Genomic DNA, 24,138 nt, shown 5'->3' on the forward strand with positions numbered 1-24,138 from the left:
ATTAGAGTTATACCACAAATGGGTGTAAATTTTGTTTGTATGATGATGACCACTTTTGTTTCTAAGGGTAGTAAGAAACTATGAGCTTCTGAATGCTTGGTTAGGGTTCTTCCCTTTTAAAGTATTTTATATTACTATGACTATTGTTACGTGTTCTTATTTTCTGTGATTGTGTGCAAGGTCATGCAAGGACTGTGACTGCCATAAGAGCTATGACAAGACTGGGCTGGGAATGGTGGTGAAGTGGTTTGGAAAAGTCCAGAGTGCACATGACCACTGCTCACTGCCTTTGTCCTACTTTTGCATGCCATGGAAATGCTTTGGAAGATGACATGCTGGGCTGGTTATTGTGACAATGAAATATCCTTACTATTGCAAATATTTATATGCTGCTATTCAACAGAAAAGAATTTTACAAAGCAATAGACATAATACATAAATAAATGGTTTGCTTGTGCTACATTCTGATCTTGTAATATTAAACCAGACTGTGGATGTTGCATGGTAGATGTGACACCTGTGATTCTTTTTTCTTATAACTCTCAAAATGTGTGAAGATGGGGCTGGCTGTTAAGGTGACCTCTAGTGGGTGGTCTTCTACCTTGGTGGGTCCTCTTCCCCTGCAGTGTTGGCCGATGCATGTTTCCTTCATACTTGGCCAGCAGCAGTAACATAGCCAGCTGCTGCAGCCAGCTTCTCCCCCCCCCCAACACCGCATGATATATTGTAGGGGTGGGGAATGGCAGACAGGAGCCTTTGATGGAGAAGGGCCCTTGATACAACTCTGCCATTACTACCAGCAGACCACTAAGAATGACAGGAACCCACGTCCATCACCATGGTAAGGGAAGGAGAACTCGCCCAACCCTGGCTTATTGACTGGGCCTAGTCCTACCCCAGGATGTGAGGAGCAGCTCCAGGATGTGTAATTGTGGAGGGGATGGGGGGGGGGACAGGACAAACACAAACAAACAACCAAGAGTCTGAGCCTGACCAAAGTGGAAATGAGGCCTTGTAGGCCTGTGTTTCTGAGAGAACAGTCCATATTGCATGCTGGCATCCATATGTGAAGGCCTGTGAAATGTTTCTGGATATCAAAGTAGTTTAACCAGAAATACAATAAAATGGGGGGGGGGGAGGTTTCTCATAACACCAACATCAGGAGTGCTCCCCACAAGCTGTCCAAGGATGCTTTGTGCTGATGTCAGTCAAAGTTAAGTCACTTTGGCTCCAATCCTAACCACACTTTCCTGAGAGTAAGCCCCATTGAACAAAATAGGACTTGCTTCTGAGTAGACCTGGTTAGGATTGTGCCCTTTAGTTACTTCAAGATGTCTTCAGGTGTGATGTGCCAGATGGTGTTTTGAAACAAATGATTGGCTTTTGTGGTCGCTCACTGTGAGAGAAAGGGGCTTCTTTTCATGTAGGGGGGAGTTCCCTTTTTTCCTGCTTCAGCTTCCCTAAAAAAACCAATGTTTAGGTGCTGTGACTGAATGCATGATACAGTACTGATCTCCAGTTACTTTGTTGACAGGGCTGACTTGGAGATTACCTATGCCAAAGGATTGGAGAAATTGGCCAAGAAGCTCACCAAAGTGCTTGACAAAATGAAGGTCAAGTAAGTGACAGATCCAGGGCTGTAAATAAAATAAGCAGGAAAAACAAACTCCATCTAGAATTGCTGGGTTTTAAAAAATGTTTTAAAAACTTAAACATTGCTTTTTTCTTTCTTTCTTTTTTACAACATGCTACTATGAAGGTTGAAGTCTTTTTGGAAAATCTACACTGGGAAAGATGGAGGCTTTTAAAGCTTTTTGGCACCTGTGAATTTTCTGCTCAAAATCACTTCCCTGCTGTTTTTTCCCCCACAGGGAAAATGATGTGGGTACTCATATCTGTTCCCTATGGAGCAGAAAACAACTTGTGGGCAACTCTCTGTGGAAAAGCCACTGGAGGAGGTGCCCAGAATAGGACAGACCTTGAGCAAAAGAGCACTACAGAGCTTAGATGACTGTTTCCTTCGTCCAAAATATTAACAAGTGTTTCAGAAGTCTGCATCTTGGCTTCCAACATTCACACAGTCAAGTTCACTGACACACTGAGTTGCAGAGCAGCCAGAATTATATTTGCAAAATGGCATTTGTAGAACCCACTCTGGTTCTCGGGTGAGTTCTGTAAAGCAACATCTTATGTGGGTCGGGACTTCCTGGTGGGTTGCGACCTGATTTTTGGTGGGTCACCAAAGGGTGAGCCTCAAGCCAGGAGGCTATTCAGAAATCAGATACTGTAGCTGCTAACTACCCTGCAAAGAGCTCAGCTCCTGCAGTTTGCAGGGTTCTATAAATATAAGGAGATAAATGTTTGACAGTCTTTCTTCTGGTTATTATTACTTATAAATAAATAAATAAATAAATATCTTTCTAGATCTTTTTTTAAAGGCTGGTAAACCTAGGTGGGTCCTGATAGAGTGTCATCTTAAAGTGGGTTCCAGTGCTAAAAAGTTTGGGAGCCACTGTCTTATGTGAATGGAAATATTAATACAGATGTAGGAAGAATTTTTTATTACAGCTCAGATCAGATTCTTAGGAGGCATATTATTGATTCCAGAAGCCAAACTCAAAACTCATCCCCACATTTTCTTTTTTGGTTCTTCTTAAGTTATGTCTGCAGTGCCTGGCTTTGTGTCTCTGAGGGGATGAAGTCAGCATCTGATTTGCACAGGTAAGTATAATCTGATATATTATTCAGAGTCCACTGGGGACTGAAGGGGTTCTAAAGCCTATACACTAAACATTTCCATGTTTATTGCTTGCTCTGAGATTGCCCAGAGAATATTTACAACTAATAAACATTAATTTACTACTGTGTTTGTCTGGCAAATAATTTCATGTAGCAGGTGCATGTCTTTTATGTTTTGTCCCTAGCAAACTTGGCAGAGCCATTCAGATGGAAGCAATAAACCCAACCAATTGCATCTTGGAGCAACATGAGAAGAGGAAAAAAGCAGTGAGTAGATCTCATGGTAACCTAGTGCTGCATTTTGATAGTGGCATGTTGCATGTTTTGAAAATTGGTTTCAATTGGAGATCTGCTCCAAAAACTGTTCACTCGTGAAGTGACATTTCTTGCAAGGAACATCCTATCTTTGTTAGCCTCATCTTCTCTCTAGCTTTGAACATTTGAAATGAAGGTGTAGAATGAACAAATGGAACTGCACAGCCAAAACTAGGTAACAGAATGTCTGTATAAACACAATCAAACTTGGGTGGCCTCTCACAATAATGTATGCTTGAATTGCATACTTTATTAACTTAAGTAGATTACTCTTCAGCGGCATCAACTACAGTACTTAGGAACTGGAAGCCTTCAAGTCTTCTTCTTACCATCACCATCCTGCTCATTAAAGCACCTAAAATGTCCTTTTTCATCATCTTACCCAGCATAGGCAAAATATTCTATTTTGAAGTATCGGTCCACTACTCTACATGCAGAATTGTGGAAGGAGGAAGAAAATTTGGCTACAATCCCATACACAGTACCTGGGGGTACATCTCATTGAATTCAGTGGGATTCACTTCTGAGTAGCCATGCGTACAGTGTTCAAGGCTTTTTCATGATATTTCAGAAGGGAATGATCTTCTGCACATTAACTGTATATGGGTTACTTATTATGCCTTCATCAAGTGAGGGCACAATCCAAACCAGGTCTACTCAGAAGTAAGTTCTGTTGTGTTCAATGAAACTTACTCCCAGGAAAGTGAGGATTGCAGCCTGACAGCCCAATCCTATGCATGTCTCTTCAGAGGTAAGTCACATTATAGTCATTGGGGCTTACTCCCAGGTAAGTGTGGATAGGATTGGGCTGCTTGTCAGTAAGATGACAATCACTGATGTGTCAAGTCAGATTGTTGAAGGCAGTTTTCAAAGGACACCCCAAGAAATAGGTGTTTCATTCCTGGGCGAGTCAGTGAAAAAGGGTACAGGAATTATTTTCTCTGTGATGTGCTGAATAACATTAGTAAACTATAATTTGGGGGTTCTGTGTTTTTGGTTTGTGTTGCCTGATTTCCCTGCAGAGCTCTTAGTGCTTTTTTGCACTGAAAGGAAACTGGCAGGATCTTTAATGCTTAGACACCATTTCTTGGATGGATGCCAATATAATGCAAGATGTCTCCTAAGTTCTGCTCCCCTAAAGTCAATGGGGATGTTTCCTGTCAATTCAACAAGTGCACAACTGCCAAACCAAAGTCCTCCCAGGCTGAGATTGCAATGTGAAGTAGTAGTAGTAGTAGTAGTAGTAGTAGTAGTAGTAGTAGTAGGTTCCCCCCCCCCAAAGTTGGTATAGTTTGTATTTCCTGCTCTGAAATGAGGCTAAACATCCAGGAATTTAACCCAATAAAAGTGGTGGACACTTTTAATACTAAAAATGCAACCTGTCAATGGAATGATGGTTTATTTTTCAAATGCCATCGTGTTTCTCTTTCATAAGCTAGATAATACAGTTGAGAAGGCAGCAGACGTGGTCCTCCGAAACTGGCGTCAACAAATGAAGGCAAGTTCTCATCATTTGTAACTATAAAAATCCATTGGCACACTCCAGCCAAGTGCTCACTTCCAATTCCCATGATCTCAATTAAATGAATGGGACTTAGAAGTGATTAATTTTGTCCAGATTGTTCCTCATTATTTCAAGTAACAGGTATTGGCTGGCAGTGCTATAGCAGAGATATGTATATTGATGTGTTGCAGTTTAACAGGAAAAAAAACAACCTGTAGTGGACGCTGTGTGTGGAGGGAAAACTTGGTCCCATACATGGTACATATGAGTATTATAAAGCAATGTGTATTATGTATTATAGCCAATTGAATGTAGTTGCTTGTGTAACCCACACTATCAGAAACTTAGTTCAGTGTCTTTAAACCACAAATATTCAGGCTTGTATTAAACTACAGCTTGCTTCTTTCATCATTTGTTGCAAAGAAAGGACCCCATGCATTTGGGGTTATCACCGTCCTCCAGAAGCAGAACTTTTCTCTCTCTCCCTGCAGTAGAAAGCTGGGGTGCTTCTGGAGGAGATTGTGCACACATAGAAGCGTTGTGTGTGGTTTTGTTTTTGTTTCGTTTATCTGATAACAACTTTCCAGGTACCATGCCAGCAAAAAGCATGGGTGATTTTAAGTGACCTGGTATTGTTCTGGAGGCCTAGAATTTGCAGTGAACGCATTTCAAAGCAAATTTCATTCCTCTGTATACAATGGGGAGCTCAACACAGACTGAAATACATGTACTTTTGAATGTACAAATTGACCCAGTGCTGTAGTGGTGTACCTTCCCCACTTGAGTTGGGAGAACTATGCAAAAACAACAAAAGTCCTTCCATACAACAAACACAAGGGCAGAGAGACTCTGTCTGATTTCTGGGTGGGCTTTCAAGAGCAAGCAACTGGCTCTCTTACACATAACTGCCAGGCACTAGTGGTGGGACCGGTTCTAATCGGGGAGATAAAAGCTATGCCTGCAGGTAAGCACTGATGGTCACTTGCCAGAGAGGAAGGCCCATGAAGCAGCAACTATGTTGTGTACTTGAGGGGAGCGAGGGGGACAAATGTCCTGGGCATCAGGCTTGGGGGTGGTGATGGCGTGCTGCCATCCACCCCCTGGTGCCCCCCTATGGCATTCAATTGGCCAGCAATCTGAGGGTCTTTCCCCCAGTGGCATTCCCAGCTCTCAGAAGCCCTTCTAAGGGCATCAAAACATCATTGCCAGTTTCCTCAGTGAAACCAGAGGTAATGTTTTTGGGCAGTGGGCTTTACAAGGCTGTAGAGGGTGGGGGAGCTTCCCCAGGCCTCCAGAAGGGAGGCAGGGGTTGGAGTGGTGGGGAGTGGCAAAACTGGCCAGTGGGGAGGGAGGGAGGGACAGCAACTTGTGGTCATGGCTCCAGGGCCAGGATCGGCACTGACTATACTGAAGCTAAGCAGGTCTAAGTCTGGTCATTGCCTGGATGGGAGACTGCATGGAAACCCCATATATAACACCCTGAGCTCTGGAAAGGCTGGATCTAAATAAGTTATTAAATATAAGGGTGCTGTTGGGTAGTGCTAATGCTGCTAGTTTCAGATGGGGAGAGAGATTAAGCTATAGCCTTGAACCTAACCAGACAATGACTCTAAAAAAGGTGTTGGGGACCTGATATTCAGTTCTGCAGATATTTAGAACTGTATAGATATTTGAAGTCCAATTTGAAGAATGTAGGGTCACTGAGGTCATTCCTAGATTGAAAATTTAAACCACCATTGAGGTGTTACTGAGCACAGAAGTAGTTTCTAGAAGAAGTTAACTAAACCTCACAAGAGTTTCAGCCCAGATGGCCATTGGTGAGCCTGTGTAGTTTGTCCACTCTGTTTGAATCTCATGGAAGGTCGTTAGCAATGCTTTTGTGGACTTTGCAAACCCAATTAGTCATTTATAATTTCAACAGTGGCTAGTAAGCCAGGAATCGCAATAATTAATTTTAAAAAATTACACTGCTTGATCACATTTCCAAGCCCCTGAGCTCACTAGTATAGCTCAGCTAAAAGTAGCCAGTCCCATCTTAAAGTGTTTTGTGACTTGATTTCTGTGTCTTTGGTGGTAGGCCAAGAAGAAATTAAAGGAGCTTACCAGAGATCATGAAGTACTCTTCCGTGCTACAGAAAGCTCCCAGCAATTGGCTTCACCCAAGACCAAAAAAAAGGTACATCTTCAGTGAATACCTGATAGGAGTGAAGATTGGTTTACACAAGCACATGTGTAGGGAAATCCCTATTCCCAGTCTGGGAATTTAGGTTAGCAGAATTGGACAGAATTTAGGTTAGTAGATGGTGGAAATCTCTGTGTTTCATAGATGGACAGGCAGTAACCTACTCTGTCTTTTTTGGAAGGGATCCTTCAATATTGTGCAGCTTTCAGTAGAGATTTTCCCATCCGATTGTTTGCATATTGTTCCATGAATGTTATATTGTGTAAACTGTCCTGAGCCATGAAGCTGTTGACCTTTTCTCTGCTGAACTCACATGGGCTTAAATAAAAGGCCATTTTTGTACCTGCTAACAAGAAGTACGCCTCAGGGGAGTCAATTATCTCATGATTTTACAAACATGCACTTATATTTTCATTTTTATTTTAGTTGCTCAGAAGCCTGGAAAAATCTGCAGTAAAACTGGCCAAGGATGATGAAGATTATTATGCAAAGAATTTAGCTGCCTGTGAAACAAGGTTAAGATGGGAGACTGCTTTAGAAAACTGCCACCAGGCAAGTCATTTGAGGTTCTTTTACTGTAGTAAATTTTCATGCTGATACTTTTCCTAGGATATAAACAAGCTGCGTTCTGGTCTTCCATCCATGGTTATTTTCATCTGCAGTTCAACCAGAAAACAGAGATACCTTCTTATTTTACAGCTGTGTGTTCAATTTGAGAAATTCAAGACCTGAAAAATGACTCTGGATAAAAATCATTGCTATTTTTGAAGGTACAGAAAGATGACAGGGAGAACCCATAGCTCAGTGAAAGAGTGCATGACTTATATCTGCATTAGATCCCAGGTTCAGCCCTGGCTTGTCTGGTTGACTAAGACCTTTGCCTGACCCCTTGGTGACTCGATGACTTGGAAAGCTCTCCTGTTACGACTCATTTTTTAGTCAAGTCGCAGGGGACAGAGACTCAAGACTTGACTCAAGTCAAGCCACGCTGGATTTGCCCATTCCTGCTTAAAGTACACAACTGGAAATGACATACTCAGAACTTGTTATGTACAAATGCATAAGTATTTATTGTATTGTATTGAGTGTGAATTTTCACAAAAACCTGCTGCAGCCTAACACAAGTTATGAAAATGGATTAACTCACAACCATTGTTTAATCACACAATTAATTATGAATGACAAAGGCAAAGGGTTTGTACAAAGACTTGAAAATTTGCTGGAGAACTTATAGAGACAGAACTTGAAGGATTGCTACAAGACTTGTTATAAGTTCCCGGTAGTAACCTGTTTAGTGGAACTGTTCTTCAGACAACTATATCTTCATCCATTCCACGCCTCAGACAATTGAAATATTCAATATTGGCTGCTGCAAAGCAAGGTTAAACACAGGGAGCTTTGTTTACGGCCCAATTCTATTTAGAACGTGGAATTTATGACAGTAGAACACGGGTCCGCAGTTGTAAAATATTTTTTGGCAGCATTCACAGAGTGCACCGGCAGCCATTTTAGGATGCTGTGGCACATGGCAGCAGTGCAAGAAGACCACCACCAGATCCAGAAAGGTTTGTCTGAGTGGTGGATCTATAGCAAGCAACAACTGTTCTCATAACTTACTTTAGAATACGACCTAAAAAGTAATAAAACATAAAGTTTCGTTAAAACCATTTTTGAAAACCCACCATCAACAAATTGACCATAAATTTCCCACTCGAGTCATTTTCTTGAAGCATAAATTTAATTAAATCCTGTTAAGCATCACCACCTCCACTGAGACAGAGCTACTGTATTTTTAATGACATCCTTCTTAACATCCTTAATAACATTACACCTTCTCCAAACTTTAACATTTTTTAAGCTAAAGAAACACCTATGTAAAAAGTAGTGAAGAACACAAACCAACTAAAGCAAAGCCAGTTGGTTTCAATAGGAAGGAATCAATCATGTGCTCAGTGTGTTTGTTTCCAGCAGTTTTTGTTTGTTCACTCATGATTCCTGCCTGATGGGCGGCCTTGGTATCTTATAGACCTCAGGTGCAGCCACTTTTTGCATTTTAAAGTGTTACTTATTTATTTAAAGCATTTTTACCCCGCCTTTCTTCCCAGGGTGACTCAGGCGGCTTACAAAAGGGCAGATACAAAAACGTGAAAACACAGTTAAAAACAATCATACTCTGTCCTAAAAACTTTCCATAAAAAAAAAATCCATAAAACTTTAAAACATTAAAACAAACATTAAAAACAACCATAAAACATCATTTATATCCACAGGGCAACAGCAACACGTTAAAAGGGCAAGCCTGTAAAAGCTAGATATTAATTTAAAAGACCAAGTCTCAAAAGGCTTGCCTGAATAAAAAGGTCTTCAGGCCATGCCAGAAGGTCTGCAAGGAGGGAGCAGTTGGTAGCTCAAGAGGGAAGGAATTCCAAAGAGTTGGTGCCACTACTGAGAAGGTCCTATTTCTTGCCAGTGTCCCCCACACCTCTGTAGGCTGGGGGTGCTTTTCTGATGACCTGAAAAGATGAACCAGATTGTGCTGAAATAGTCGATCCTTCAAATATCCTGGCCCCGAGCTGCATAGGGTTCTAAAGGTCAAGACCAGCACCTTGAATTGGGCCTGGAAACGAGTGTTATTGCAATGCTACAAAAAACACAGAGGATGACAAATGCATTATCAGGATGATGACACACAGTGCAAAGTTTGTGCCACAGGTGAAGCCACTGCAGTGGAAATCCTTGAGCAGCCAGCTTGTGCAATTGGATAACTCCTGTGAATGCCAAAAACAGCCCAAGGCAATGTGTGTAAATCAGCTTTCAGGGCCAGCAAAGAAACAACCCTGCCTCTGCTTTGAGAAGCCCCACCCCCCATCTCACTTTGACTCCTTTGCTTGCATCCTTGACTATTTTTGAGGGTTGAAATGACACTTTGCAAGGTTTCTTGCTGCACATGCAGGGAGACTGTTGTGGTTGAAGCGAGAGGTTGAAGATCTGGCTCATTACACAGGCTTTCTCAGAGTTTGCTTAACGTTTTTATTCCCCGTTATGATTTTGTTTTAATGGTTGCTGTTGTTTTATTGTATTTTTTGGTGCGGATTACTTTTTAATTGATATCATAAGCTGCCTTGAGTAGGGTTTCTCCAAACGGAGAAAGGCAGAGTAGTTTGTTTTTTAATTATTATATTGTGTTTATTTTTACATTACACTTTTTGCTCATATTGCAAAATATGGAGCCTTTGAAGGGAGTCAGTGGAGGCTCACAAAATGGGTGACGAGAGGGTATTTAACCTGTCACAAAAACTGACCACTTCAGCCTTAAAGTTGTCACCTTTTAAGGTAGATTTTAAGGCTTGTGTGCCTTTCAGGAAAACCAGTATCTTTGCTATTATGGCCCCAAAACTCCTCAGGGAGGTAGGCAATGCACATACATTGTAATGTTTAGGAATGAAATACAAAACTTCCTAATTTTGACTGGATTCAAACACACCACTTCAGATTTCAAGGGGAGGAAATGTGCTCAAGATTCACAGCACAGGTCAAGACCTGCTCTTGAATATATATTCAAGTTTAAATGGCAAAGAAACAGTGCTATTTCAGACACAGTGTTGTGCTTCTTGTGTTATAGTAGTTAAAATAAAGGCGCTGCTGAGGAGTAGTCAGTGGCTTTGCTAGGGGGTGCAGGTGGTGGGCCACACCGGGTGATGCGGAAGGGGGGGTGGCACACACTGGGGAGGTGACACGCTAAAATCACGGTGGTTAGGAGTAACCTCATCATGTTATATACCGTTGGATGTGGAATTTCCAGCGGAATTCATTGTAAAAAACCAGAGTGGAATATCTCTTTTCTATCAAACATTATTGGCAAAAAACTGGAAAACAAAAAATGCATGGATCCCAATGGAAAGTGAAACTGAGCCATATTGTGAGTTTACTCGTGAGTAGGTGAACTTGCCTTAGTCCATCAGAAAGGGCAGGCCAAGAGGAATCCAACAACATCAGAATGGTCCTGATCCAGTGAATTTAGCCCCCAAAAAACACCCAAGAAGGAGGTCCATCCCTCCCATTTGGCGAATGTATTGAGCCCTATGGAAAGCAAGACTAAGCCATATGGTTGCATTTACTTGCAAGTAAGCCAATGTGCCTTGGCTCCTGAGCAGGTCTGGCAAAGGGAAATGTGGGGCCACCAGAATGGTCCTGATTTGATGCAACTGGAGCTCAACAAATGCTCCAGAAGGCAGCCCCACCCCCAATAAAAAGAATGAAACAGAGGCTTGACAGGATAAAGTGATTTTTTTTCTGTTTCAGGCTGCAATCCTATCCACACTTTCCTGGGAGTAAGCCCCACTGACTATAATGGGACTTACTTCTGAGTAGACAGGCATAGGATTGGGCTCTCAGACTTGTAAAGCCAGGTGGGTCCTGATAGTGATATGCTTGAAATATAAGAACTTAAATTGAACTGGGTACTGGGTAGGGGTGAAAATCTTACTGATTCTTTGGGGTGGGGTGTTATTGCAGGCAGGCTACAGAGAAAATTCACTTGGTGGAACAGGACTGGCTTCCCCTTATTTAATTATTTGCTTTACTTTAATTATTTATAATTATTTATTTTAATTTGCATTATGATGGGTCCTGGACAGATTGTCATTCTGAAAAGTGGGTCCTAGTGCTAAAAGTTTGAGAACTGCTCCAATAAGGTGTTAGTAAGTTGACACCCTGCGGGGAAGTGACACCACTAGTGACGAAAATCACTAAAATCGCAGTTTGTAAAAATAATAGCATCATGTTATATATCAGGGGTGTCCAAAGTTTATGGCAGGAGGGCCACATCGTCTCTCTGACACTGTGTCGGGGGCTGGGGGAAAAAAAGAATTAATTTACATTTAAAATTTAAATAAATTTACATAAGTTTACATAAATGAATATATTAAAGATGAACTTATATGAATGCATGACGGTCTTGCAATAGCTCAAGGCCTATAAAAGGCCTTGCACAAAGCAAGGCCAGCCTTTCCTTTGCTTCTGCTACTGCATCGCAGACGTGAAACAGCAAGCAGTGGAGGAAGCCCTCATCCCACAGCTTATGCAAGAGGTCAGTCACCCTTATACTGAGAGCAGTTGCGTCGGGCCAGTGCAGGCTCCAACAAATCTCCGGAGGGCCAGAGGCTCATTGGAGACTGGGGGCTCCCTGAGGGCTGCATTGAGAGGCCTCGACGGCCTCAATCAATGTGTAATTTCATGCAGAACGCACTGTAACAAACTGCATTGAAATATATTTATTCTAGCAAAAGGCACAGCCAAAAAACCAGTGGGGGCAGGGCAATGGTAGATCACCCCCACCCCCACCTGGGGTGTTGCCCCGCCCACGCAAACCCTAGTGATGCCACTGGGACTAGTTGCATGCCAGCTCCACCACAATATCTTAACATCCTTTGCTTGTGGAATTATCACCATGCCACCTGTGTGAATGAGTCATCCACAGAAAATACTCAGGGAATTGCTCCCCATGTGCCTTGATGAAATGGCAGATCTGTCTAATGCTTACAGATTGTCCCTTCTCTGTGTGGTAACTAATGTCTCCCCTTTTAAACAGAGCATTCTCAACCTTGAAAAGGAGCGACTTGGGCTTCTCTGCAACATGTTAAATCAATATAACCAGCATCTTTCCAGTTTTGGACAAAGCCTTATTGAAGTATGTAATCCTAGGAGCATTCAGTTTCTGCTTAACACTGCTAGGACATGTTTCTCTGGCTAATCTTGCTTGTCATTTTTCTAGTGCCACACAAGGATACGCCGTGCCGTCAGTGAAGTTGACACTGAAAAGGACACTCAGAAATTGCTGGAAGAGATGGCCATGCCCACAGCAGAGGAAAAATCAGAGTTCCTGTTAGCAGACTATTACGTGAGTTATTCCAGCGCTCCTTATATATGAGGATATATGACATGTTGTGAATTCTGTGCTGGATCTAGGAGCAAGCAGGAAGTCATTGTAGGAATTTATGAAAGGGTGTTACATGGTCAGAGTGATGAAAGGTGATTTTTGTAGTGGAAAGCTGGGTAGAGGTAAAGGGAGACTGTGGAAGACCTGAGAGGAGACGGTTGCTCTAACCAAGATATGATTAGGGCATGGACAAGAGTTTTTGCTAAGAAAGGAGGGGAAAGTCTGAAATTTTGTAATGAAAAGGGAGAACTCATGTGATTTGGCAACAGACTGCATGGGAATGGAGGAGGGGTGGTAGAGGTAGATGGATATATATAGATGAATACATCCATGGCTTATTCTGAGTGCTGCTAATTTCTCAGGACTATCTCTGACACTTGGTTTTGTTTTCCTGCACCAAATACTATTGCAGCTAGGTTTATACTAATAATTGAGGACACAAGCTTAAACTTACCTCCCCACAACTGCGTATTTAAATAAATGAGGCACATTCAAGATCTTTAAAAATAGCTCGCCACATTTCAGTTTCACGACTGCATTTGCTTCCCAAAGGACAGATCACAAAGCAATGTGCAATGCTAGTACTTTAAACATGGTTCCACAGGGACGCAAAAGGTAGTGGATGGCAGTTTCCTGCCTGAAACGTTTTCTTCTATGCCTATAAAACATTGTAATCTAGTGTCATGTTCTTAGTATGAATACAGTGGCCAACTGGCCATAGAAAGATGCTATTTCAGGATTATTATAGCTTTTCATTCCATTTTTAATCATGAGATTTTTTTTTTAAAGTTTTGAGTGCAAGCATTGAACTCCGAGATGGGCACAGTCCAGCCCATGACAATCTCTAATCAAATAGGATCTGTTGCATGATTTTCATGTCTCCTTGGTTCTAAATAAGTTTTCTTCCATGATCGTTGCCATCTCTATCATTCAATTTGCAGGCAATATCCAGTCTTGTGAATAATTTCCTTCAATGTTTTCCTCCTGTAGATCTCCTGTGCTTTGTTTTCCACTTCAAAGCTTGCAGTGAAAACTAGAATTTTAAGACCAGAGAGGAAGTTCCACAATGGGAACTTATGTAAATCCTCATTTGATTCTAATGATATTACTTAGAATGTCAAGATCTCTGACAGTAGAGAGTAGTTGTAGTCTCCAGGGCAAATCTGGCCCTCAGCTGTGGCAATGGAACTTGCTCATAGGACACTGTAAAAGAGTTGGAATGAAGCCTTAGCATACCATCTGTCGCCATGGTCAGAGGCTAAGGCTGCTTGAGTTAGATCCATGCCTGAATGGAAGATAATGTGGGAATCTTACTGTGCCATTTCGATTCCCACGATGGACGCAAGATAGTAAATAAATTTAACTCATTAAAATTGTCTCTCCAGAAAACTGGCTTCTTGCTAAGGTCTTGGAGTTGGAAACCAATTACAAATGAATTTAGTCTCCATCTTTGATGGCTAGGATCCTTTTCACCCATCAGCTATGCCCACTGTAGATTCTGAGTTTGCAAAATCAAACATTAGTAGTCAGAGTTCCTGATGAGGAACATCTTTCCCTTGTCATCACTATTTTTCTATTTCAGGCTAATAATTGAAACATTTTGCAATGAATGAAGCCATAGTAAATTTGTCGCTTAGACTCCATCTGCGGAGGAAGTGCCCTGTGTTCAAAGCATACTTTAGTTGAATGTATGACAAAAACATATTTCATTCCTGGTTTGCACTTTAATAAATACGTATTTCTGTTTCTGTGCGTTGTTTTCTTTCCACCCAAATTATTTATCTCAATGTTGCTTCCCATAAAGGAGGAAGATTCAGCGAGTCTAATTGAAAAAGACAGGAGACAAGAGTCCATCAAAGCTAAAGTACTACGTGTGCAGAAAGATTTGGAAAAGGCTCTGCAAGACAAAACAGGTTCTTGTCAGTTACACTTTCCCAGAGTGCCTTGAGACACTGTACGATTGTTTGTATGAGATGGTATGATTGATTGAGCCATGATCTGGATCCAGTGCTATCACTGGCATCCCACAATCCATTTTCAAACAGTAGTGGACTAGACTAGAGTTCATAGATCTATGGTCTTACTTGATGTTAGGCACCTAGTTATATTTTGGAACTGTAAATATGGGGAAATGTATAGAGAAAGATATTTCCATAGTTAGGGCTTCAGGTCAGTTTTGTCTGTTTCATGGCACATAGTGATCAAAAGCAAGTGAACAAATAGACAAGTCATCCTTAGGTAGAAGTAGCCCATATTCAATGTTAATGGTGTCATAATAATAAAATTGCATCCGCAGAATGAATCATGCACATTTGCTTATTTTGTAGTATTAATGTTGACAGAAACACTTGAATATGCCTTGGGTTTCTGAGTTTTCATCATGCTTTGAATGCCTACATCTTTTTAGTCTTTTCTCCAGAGCTAGGTTTTTGGGAAGGTACATGAATGTCCATGTTTGATAACTGTGTAGACTAAAGGATAATACTGGAAGTTTTCTAATGGTACCATTGCTGATTTCTAGAAACATTTAAAGTTAATAACAACTGTCATGGGCATTGTTTTTCTAAAATGGAAAACAAAGAGAGTTCGTGTTCTCTCTCTTGCTCTCTGAAAATTCTGAAGCACAGCGGAAACCACCCTTTTAAAAATGTTTCCACTGTAGTCATTTCTTCAATAACTTTCTTAAAAGGTCTGGAACGGATGCTTCAAGCTTACACACAGACTCCCCAGTTCTCAGATACGAAGAATCAACAGGATATCACCGAGCAGCTTGATGAGGTACAGATTTGGACCATAAACTAAAAATGCTGTTACTCTGCCTTTTTAATACTTATCTATCCTTACTTTTTATTTACAGTAGTTTCAGTCCAGTTTTAACTACTATCAAAGTGAAAAGTTCGCAGGAGTTCCCCTCCTGTTTTTAATTTTCCATAATCAATTAAGGCAGAGGAGGAGAGACAGTAGGATTGTGGGAAAAGGGAAGTGAAACTCACTAATACTAACAGGACAGATGTGATGTTTAAAACCTGCCGAGGTGCCTCTTATTTGAACTTTGCTTTTAGGACAACAGTCACAGACACAAAATATATTTTGAACTAGGAAACAGATAGCCCAATCCTGAGCTGCCAGGCTTGTGGGGCTGCAGCGGTGTTGAAAATGGCTGCCGCTGCATCCAGCACGCCCCAGGCAGCCACCACCACCTCCTTGAGAGAAGGGGACTTTCATCCCCTTCCCCTGGGTAAAGCGAGTAGGTAAAGCCCACAGTAGGGCTACTCGGTTCTACGACAACCCAAAGGTCAGCATAAAATTTAGAGTGTCCGTGTTGGATGGACAGCCTGACATGGAGGCTCAGGATCCGGTGGAGCTTTGCTCCCGCCCCGCTCCCGCCCCATGGCACATCTCCTCCCGGCCCTCCCTCTGCCCCTCCCACCCTGGAACGCCTCCTCCCCGACTCCCCCCATGTTCCCACCTACCTCTCTGCACGACTGCCGAGCAGCAGAGCTCCCGTGCTCCACTGGTGCTACCCCAGCGCCGGCCAGCTCCACTGGCACTAGGGCCCACAAAGGTGCCTTCAACACATTTGCAACAGTGTGCTCCAGCAGTAAGCCGGCACGCACTCGTTAGGACTGGGCCCTGAGTGCGTCTCTTTTTAAAAAGCAAACATGCTGCAAAATCTTTTACTAATGCAGGATTTTTTAAAAACTTGCATGACTAAAGACAACGCTGAAAGTTGGCCTTTTGCAAGCAACTCACTACAAGTTGGCCAGCGTGCTGGCAGAAATTGAACAGAAGCCTAAACCAAGACAACCCTGGAATGACTGCATTTCAAAATGGAAAGAAAAGGTAATAATAAGGAAGTATTAAGAAGAGTGAATATATTTGCATCAAAACACTTTGAGATGACAACCATGTGGCTTTAAAATCAGATGTGCTTCTACAGTTCAGGTTCACAGTTCATACGCACTAGAGCTTCAAACATTCTTCTCCTCTCACCCAGCCTTGGGACTAATGGAAACAGTGCGTCATTGCTGCTAATAAACAAAGTTTGGGGAACCATTTGCTCTCTTGGATTTCTGGACAGAGTAGAGAGTTCAAAATGGCATACTGCACAAACTCCCTTTTTGTAAATGAGTTTCTCTAAATTATTCCAGCACTGTGTTTTATCAAAAGCCCCATCAGGTTTAAGTTTTGGTAAGCTGTTATTAGCTGAGCACATGGAATTAAAAAAAAAATTATAACAAAAAAGAAAAAGAGGCTTCAAAAATGATAAGGGCTATATGTGCTGCTGGTATGACCTATGAAGGCTCAACTTTGTTGCAGAATAGACTCCCCTGTGTTACAGGAAAGACAAGTTTCCTGGTCCAGTGGGTTTTTCTATGCCAGTGGTTCTAAAACTTTTAGCGCCGGGACCCACTTTTTAGAATGAGAATCTTGTCAGGACCCACCTGAAGTGATGTCATTACCAGAAGTGACATCACCAAGCAGGAAAATTTTTAACAATTCTAGGCTGCAACCCACACTTACATAGGCGTAAGTCCCATTTACAGGTGCAGTCTATTTAGCCATAGATTTTTTATCTGAGGATTTGTCTCAACTCGGAAGAAGTTTAGAATGGGGTGGGGGTACTGAAAGTCACACACACCTTTGCCTCCTTTCAAGGCAGCCCAAAACACTGCAAAAGGGCTCTGACTCGCCCAGGCAGGGAAATCGCCCTGGAGCCCTGGAAGAAGTCCCCCCTTCGAAGGAACAATAACACTCCTGGAGCTCCTGAGGCTGAAGAGGGGAAGGGGGAGCCGAAAATCTCTGTAGCCAGAACATATGCAGCAAGGTGGAGCTCTCTCTCTCTCTCACTCACACACACAGGGGCAGGTGCGGTAACAACAGAGGGGATTGCTTTAAAAAACCCAGGGAGTGTTTGCCAAATTCCACCCCCCAGATGGTTCAGGCAATCACCAACACAAGCGAGCCTTCCCACCAAGCAAAGCATGAGATTTAGGCTACAATCCTCTCCACACTTTCCTGGGAGTAAGCCCCATTGACTACAATGGGGCTCATTTCTGAGTAGAAATGCATAGGACTGGACTCTTAAAAGCTCAGCATCCCACCTGTGAAAGGGGAAGGAGGGGGAGGCGAAGGTGCAGAGGGGAGGGGATTGATAACAGCTGCCTTCGTTTCCTCCCAGCCCCAAGTGTCAGGCTGCAGCATATTTGCATAACTCTATAGAATTTAGCATGCTGAGGCTCCACCTGTACCTCCATTGTTAAAAGCATTTACATAGTAGTCTGTTAAAACTACAGATCTGTTACAGATCTGTAACATTTCCCAAAATGCTACCATGGTGGCATCAAATCTAATATATTAAAAATAAAATATTGAAATGAATGGGGACCCACCTGAAATTGGTTCATGACCCACCTAGTGTGTCCCAACCCACAGTTTCAGAAACACTGCTCTATGCAGTTACCAGAAAAAGCACAGAGGCAATGCAGTCTGAAGCAATGCAGTGAACACGTGGCTAGGAGCGTCATTCACTTAGTACTCTATAGAGATCTTTCCTCGAGTCTCGGATTGAAATATTGGAAGTGAAAATACTAGTAAGGTTGCACAACAATTTATAAATGTACATATGATTTAAAAATATCAATTATCGGTTCTGAGCAATTTCATTTCCAGAAGTCCCCTCCCCCTCCCCCTCCAATTATTTTAAGCATTTCTTCTTGCCACTGGCTAGGACCTGATTGAAAATGGCAAATCATAATGTGTTTTTTTTTTTTATTTTCCTCCACACTGTTAGGACTCCATGCATAGTTCAGTGCAAATCGCTTGCCCTCTGAAAATGAAACGATCACGGCGAACTCTGAGCATGATAGCTGCTGCCACTGAAGCGGAGACTAACCCAAGCCCTCAACAAGGCAATGATATACTTCATTGCTGGACCCACACAGGTGCTGTTGCTTCTCTTTCACAAACACACAGGTGGTAAAATGGCTGCTGTTCTGTTGAGCGCTGTCTCTGCAGAAAGTTAAATAGCAAGCAACTGGGTAATTACAAGAGCAGCAAGAGCTTTCATAGTTTAGGCCCCGATGACAGTATAGGGAGAGTGACTGGCCACATGCTAAGTGCTGCCCACTGATAACTCAGACTGTTCCATTGTCTCACCCAAGGCCTTACAACTCTGCTCTCATTCATCCTTCCCTGCTTAGTTTGTGTATACCCAATTCCATGCACTTAGTAAAACTGTTGTGTGCAAAACATCCTTTTGCTGGTCAGATTTATATAAGCATTTTTTTTCTTTAAGATGACAATTTGACTTTTGTGTTGGTCCTCCTTCTCCCCTCCTGAAATGGACAGCAATTTCTTTCATACGTTTCCTCCTTTCGACCAATCATGTTAAGTCACTCCTCCCCCACAAAAGCCCTTTAAAAAAATAATTTCAACACTTGTGAAGTCGCCTGTGGGGGAAGGACCTATCAACCCACAGAAGGCAGAAGGACAAGGGGCCTTCCAGATCTTGTTACAGTGGGTGCAGGTCTACTTTAAATTCCATGTGCAGGCACACGTTCTTCATCCATGCAGTCTGTTTCCATTCCACTTTTAAGTAATGGTGATGGTTCATGTATGAATGGATGATGATGGAGACTGAAGGAGTTAAAATCCTCAGAGTGCAAAAGCCCCATCAGGTCTAGGTAGCAACCTGAGAGAGCAAAAAAAAAGGGGGGGTACCAACAACCTCCAACTCCCCTCTTGGAATCTAAACATTCATTGGAACAAGGTCAGATTTCTCAAAACAAACAAAAAATGCTTGGAGAAAGTCTGCACCGAGCATCCCTCTACTTTGACCAAAACATGAACCCTCACAATCCCTAATGCTCACCTTCTCTGGGAAGTATTGCCGCCTTCTCCCGTAACAATCATGTCAGTCATATAACAAATGAGGGGCACAGGAGATGCCATAGGAAGGATGTTTTTCTCCTTTTCTGTGGTGACTCTCCATCTTCAAGGCCTTTTCCTATCCTCCATTCTTTCAGATTTGTTAGATACTAGAGCTGCTAGATTTTTTTAAATTATTCTTTGTTACATTTAATAAAGGACAGGGGGCAGTATGAAGCTATGGTGCTTGCTCTGTATAGAGGCAAGGACATCATCTGGATGGGAGAAGAGTGTAAAGAAATAGGATTGCCAAACTGAAATGGAAACCAGCTTCAAACAGCCTTTTTCTTCAAACAATTAAAAAGGAGTCGACATATCCACAGTAGAACAAGATACTTCTGGCTCCCTAGAGCCAAGCTGTTTTCAGATCTGTTCCTCTTAAACATTTAATTCAAGAGCTGTAACTGAATAGAAGGTATTAAAGTACAGAACAGCAGTAGAATCCAATTGTTGCTGCCTGCCATAAATATCACTTTTCATTGTACTTTACAGCAACTGTTACTAATTCAAAGCCAACGACGTCTTTACATCCAGAAAACGGCAATGTACTGAACAGTACCTGTACAGCTTTGTATGATTACCAAGCTAAAAGCGGAGGTGAACTTTGTTTGAAAAAAGGTAACATGTTTCTCTTCACCTAATATCAGCAGAAATTAAAGTTTAAAGAAGAGCAATGGTCTGAAACCAACAAGGAATACATCTTGGGTGCATTTACACGATCATCACAACTGCCTGTAAAGGTGCACCCCCTGCAAATTTTTCAGGGATCAAAGCCCAGCATGCCTTGGAATCCAACATGCTTAGGAGTCCAAATAAACATGCTTAGGACTGCTCTGTGTGTTTCAACTAAATCATTTTCTCCCGAAGCTGTGACAATTAAGGAGTTTATATAACTTAACCAGATAACACTTAAGGCTGCTCTCTGGCTTTACCCCCTTCTTTTATGCTAAAGAATGTATGTGGAGAAGAGCCTGAAAATCGCTTAGAGTCAGATCAGAATGAGATATATAACTGGCAATGCTCATGAAAGCCAGTGAGACAGTTTGTCATTGGCATGTTTCAAAAGCAAAGGTTTTCCTGACCCCAGAGTCAGGGCCAAATACCCTTGGCCTGCACATAGGCACATAGGTTCTTCACTATGTAAAGAACACTAGTGTGGCACACTGATTTAATTTCATTCTTAAGAATCTGAAAGTGCAAAGTGCCTTATCTCAGAGTCAGACTCTTGGTCCCTCTGGCTCAGGGGTACCCAAACCCCAGCCTGGGGGCCACTTGCAGACCTTGGAGACTCCCAATCCAGCCCTCCAGGAGTCCCCAGTCTCCAGTGAGCCTCTGGCCATCTGGAGAACTGCTGGAGCCCAATGCAACTGCTTTTAGCATGAGGGCGACCGTGCGACCTCTTGCATGAGCTGTGGGATGAGGGCTCCCTCCACTACTTGTTGTCAAAAATTCTATCTCGAATATATTCATTTATGTAAATTTCTTCAAATTTTAAATGTAAATTAATTCTCTTTTTTCCTGGCCCCCTGACACAGTATCAGAGAAATGATGTGCCAAAATGTTTGGACACCCCTGCTCTAGTTCATTATTTTCTACAAAGACTGGTGGCAGCCCTCCAGGACTTTAGGCAGTTTTCCTAGCTCTACCTGAAGACAAAGATGGTGACCCAGCTGGCATCTGGTTAGGACCAACACACCTGAAGGGGGGTTTGCCCTGCAACTACCTCCATTTCTGCTGTCACCTGTTGAATGTCCCAGGCAATGTGGGGGTGGGGTGGGGCAGGGGATAATAATCACAGCAGTCAACCCTACTTCCAGGGCACTGATCATTCCAAAATTCTCAGATCCCTTGGCCCCTGAGGGGTTGGGGCTTCTGGGAATTTAAAAATAGCCAGCACTCAGGAAAGAGGAACTGCTGTGGCTGCTGCTTCATCCCCCAGTAGTTCAGTAAGCCACAGGACACTTACTGGGCCAATGGGGGGAAGCAATTGCCACAGGCGACAGAGTAGCAGGCAGCACAAAGGAGAACTTGCCTTCCTGGGACACCAAAGCTACTGCTGTGTCACTGAACTCTCTGCTGCCCAAGAGCCAGGTTTCTAGAATAAGTTGCTAGAGAGAGCAGTATTGTGGGAGAAGAACAAGAGCCTGCAGCCAAAGGTGTCTGGAAGCCAGAAGCATGTGTTGTAGCAGTGGCTGGAACAAGAAGTCATAAAAGCATTCTCAAGAATGACTGCCTCCTTAACCACTGGGGGCCAGGAGCCCTTTTACTCCCTCTGGAGGTCTGGACAGGGTCAGAGGGCTCTAAACACAGCTGCGGTTTTCAAACTCTCCGGGAGTTTGAAACCTGCAGTAAGTCTTTGCGGGGGTGGGGGGGGGAGGCAACAGGGGCAGGAGGAAGGCAGTGACACTATCCCCAGGATTGCATCGCTCAGGGGGCTGCAGGGACAGGGGTGTACTTTCCAGTCCCTGCAGCAGCCGTCCCTGTGTGCAGGGAGCCCAGTGCGAGCACCTGCAGGGCACCCCATATCAGGGAAAGGGAGAGTGAGCGACCTGCTCTGCCTCCTCAAAAGCGGAAGCAGAGCGCTATCGCCCCACTCTCCCTTTCCCTGACCTGGGGAGCCCTGCAGGTGCTCGTGCAGGGCTCCCCGCACACAGGGACGGCTGCTGCAGGGACTGGAGGGTGTACCCCAGTCCCTGCAGCCCCGTCAGAAGGGAAAGCGGAGCGATTGTGCTCTGCTTCCGGTTTTGCGGAGCGGGGCTCGATTGCTCCGCTTTCACTTTTCCTGACCTGGGGAGCCCTGCCAAAGATTGCGCAGGGCTCCCCGCACCCCCGGAAGGCTGCAGGAGGCTTGGGCAAGTGCACCCAAGCCCCTGCGGCCCCCTGAGTGGCGCAATCCTGCGGATCATGCTGCTGCCTTCCCCGCCTTCTGGCTGCCCCTGCCCCTTAAGGGGGCAGAGGCCAGGACCCACAGGCTGGGGCGACATGACGCCCCAGTTTGAATACCACTAACGTACAGTATTAGGAAACAGACCCTTGATAAATGTCTTAAATAAAAATGTGATGTGCCTGACCAAATAAGCTGACACAATGTACCTTACTTTGTTAGGTGATGTTATTGTGATCCAGGAAAAAGAAGAGGATGGATGGTGGTATGGATCCCTAAATGGGAAAGAAGGCATTTTTCCAGCTACATATGTGGAAGAGAACCCTCCCTCCATGGATGAGACCCTCACCATAGATGAAGGAACTGCTCTTTAAACTGAACAAGCGACAACTACAGCTGGGCCAGAGCACAAACACAACTTTACATGCATCCCTGCTACGCTCTTGGATCTCTCAGTGGCTTTTGATACCACCCATCATAGTACTCTTCTGGAATAGGCTGAGTGTGTTGAGAATTGAGGGCACTGTGTTTTAATGGTTATGCTCCCAACTGGATGACTACCAATTCCAGGTGGTGGTTCTAGAAGGCTACTGCTTCAACCTTGTGCAGTTGAGTTATAGGGTACTGCACAGGCCCATAGTGTCCCGTGTCCTTTTTAATCTTCATTTATTTTGAGGTGCTGTCAGTACATGAGTGAGAACCAGTTTTACTTCTTGTTTAAATCGAACAGATTCAGGTGAGAACCTGAAAACTTCAGTCAGTCCAAAACAAAACATCCAAGTTCCTAAATGTGACCAGATCTAACCAGTGCTTAGAACAGCTGCACTAGTTACTGGTCCATTTGAGAACAGTTCACAGTGCTGTGCATCACCTGAATTGCCTACAGTTTAGCATGTGACGGACCTAACCTGCATCTGTTAAGAGCTCCCTGTCCAGTCCTCCCTGCTCTTCCATTTGAAAGGTTGAAGGTGTTGATCAGAAAGTGGTTGTAGTGCTCCATATCTGGAAAGCCCTTCCCAGAGATGTTCGCCTGACAGCAACCAAGATGTTTGTTTAGTACCAGGCCAGCTCAAGATTTTATTTGCCCAGGCATTCCCTCCTTGAGCAGCTGATCTTGAATGGCATGTGATGCTTCTGCTAGATTTTAAGGTGATGGCTCCCTACTTCCATGATTTGTTTCTTCAATTACATTGTTTATTATTCTGTTTATTTTCTTACTATATACTGCCCTGCCTTGGGATTTAACATAAATGCCCTGGGCATTAAACATATACTGCCCTGGGATTTATTCATTTACTTGAGAACTGGTATCTGTTGCAGCATCCCCAACTGCCCCCCTTTCTTAAACCTCTTTTCTTCTAACATGAACTCCTTTGAACAACTTCCTATGTTACAGGAAGCTGAAAAAACATAAAACTAAAACCTTTCATTTGGTAAATTTATCACATTATCATAAAAATCAAAACAGCTATCATAGTAGATTAATTTTGACTGTGCTTTAGCAACTCCATCAGCACTTCAGGAAACAGGCCAACTACTCATTAAATGACAAATTGAGTCTTCATTCTGGATAGCACAGGTCTTAGTAAGCATCCCCCATGAAAACTTAATCATTTTTGTTATGATGCCATTGTAGAAAGTGTAGG

At 43.1% G+C, this 24,138-nt stretch overlaps 1 protein-coding gene across 1 annotated transcript in view; it reads left to right on the forward strand.

Annotated features, from left to right (window-relative positions):
- Positions 1-22,866, forward strand: part of NOSTRIN (nitric oxide synthase trafficking) — a 39,730-nt gene extending 16,864 nt beyond the window's left edge. Inside the window, exons 3-16 of the mRNA XM_066621588.1 lie at positions 1,535-1,618; positions 2,659-2,721; positions 2,925-3,006; positions 4,490-4,552; positions 6,636-6,734; positions 7,167-7,292; positions 12,331-12,429; positions 12,514-12,639; positions 14,483-14,591; positions 15,368-15,456; positions 16,396-16,521; positions 18,473-18,590; positions 20,101-20,226; positions 22,715-22,866. Coding sequence (XP_066477685.1) covers positions 1,535-1,618; positions 2,659-2,721; positions 2,925-3,006; positions 4,490-4,552; positions 6,636-6,734; positions 7,167-7,292; positions 12,331-12,429; positions 12,514-12,639; positions 14,483-14,591; positions 15,368-15,456; positions 16,396-16,521; positions 18,473-18,590; positions 20,101-20,226; positions 22,715-22,866 — 1,462 coding nt within the window. The remainder of the gene's footprint in view (positions 1-1,534; positions 1,619-2,658; positions 2,722-2,924; positions 3,007-4,489; positions 4,553-6,635; positions 6,735-7,166; positions 7,293-12,330; positions 12,430-12,513; positions 12,640-14,482; positions 14,592-15,367; positions 15,457-16,395; positions 16,522-18,472; positions 18,591-20,100; positions 20,227-22,714) is intronic.
- The last annotated feature ends 1,272 nt before the right edge of the window (positions 22,867-24,138 follow it).

This window comes from Tiliqua scincoides, chromosome 1, assembly GCF_035046505.1.
Source record: "Tiliqua scincoides isolate rTilSci1 chromosome 1, rTilSci1.hap2, whole genome shotgun sequence".
Taxonomy (NCBI): domain Eukaryota; kingdom Metazoa; phylum Chordata; class Lepidosauria; order Squamata; family Scincidae; genus Tiliqua; species Tiliqua scincoides.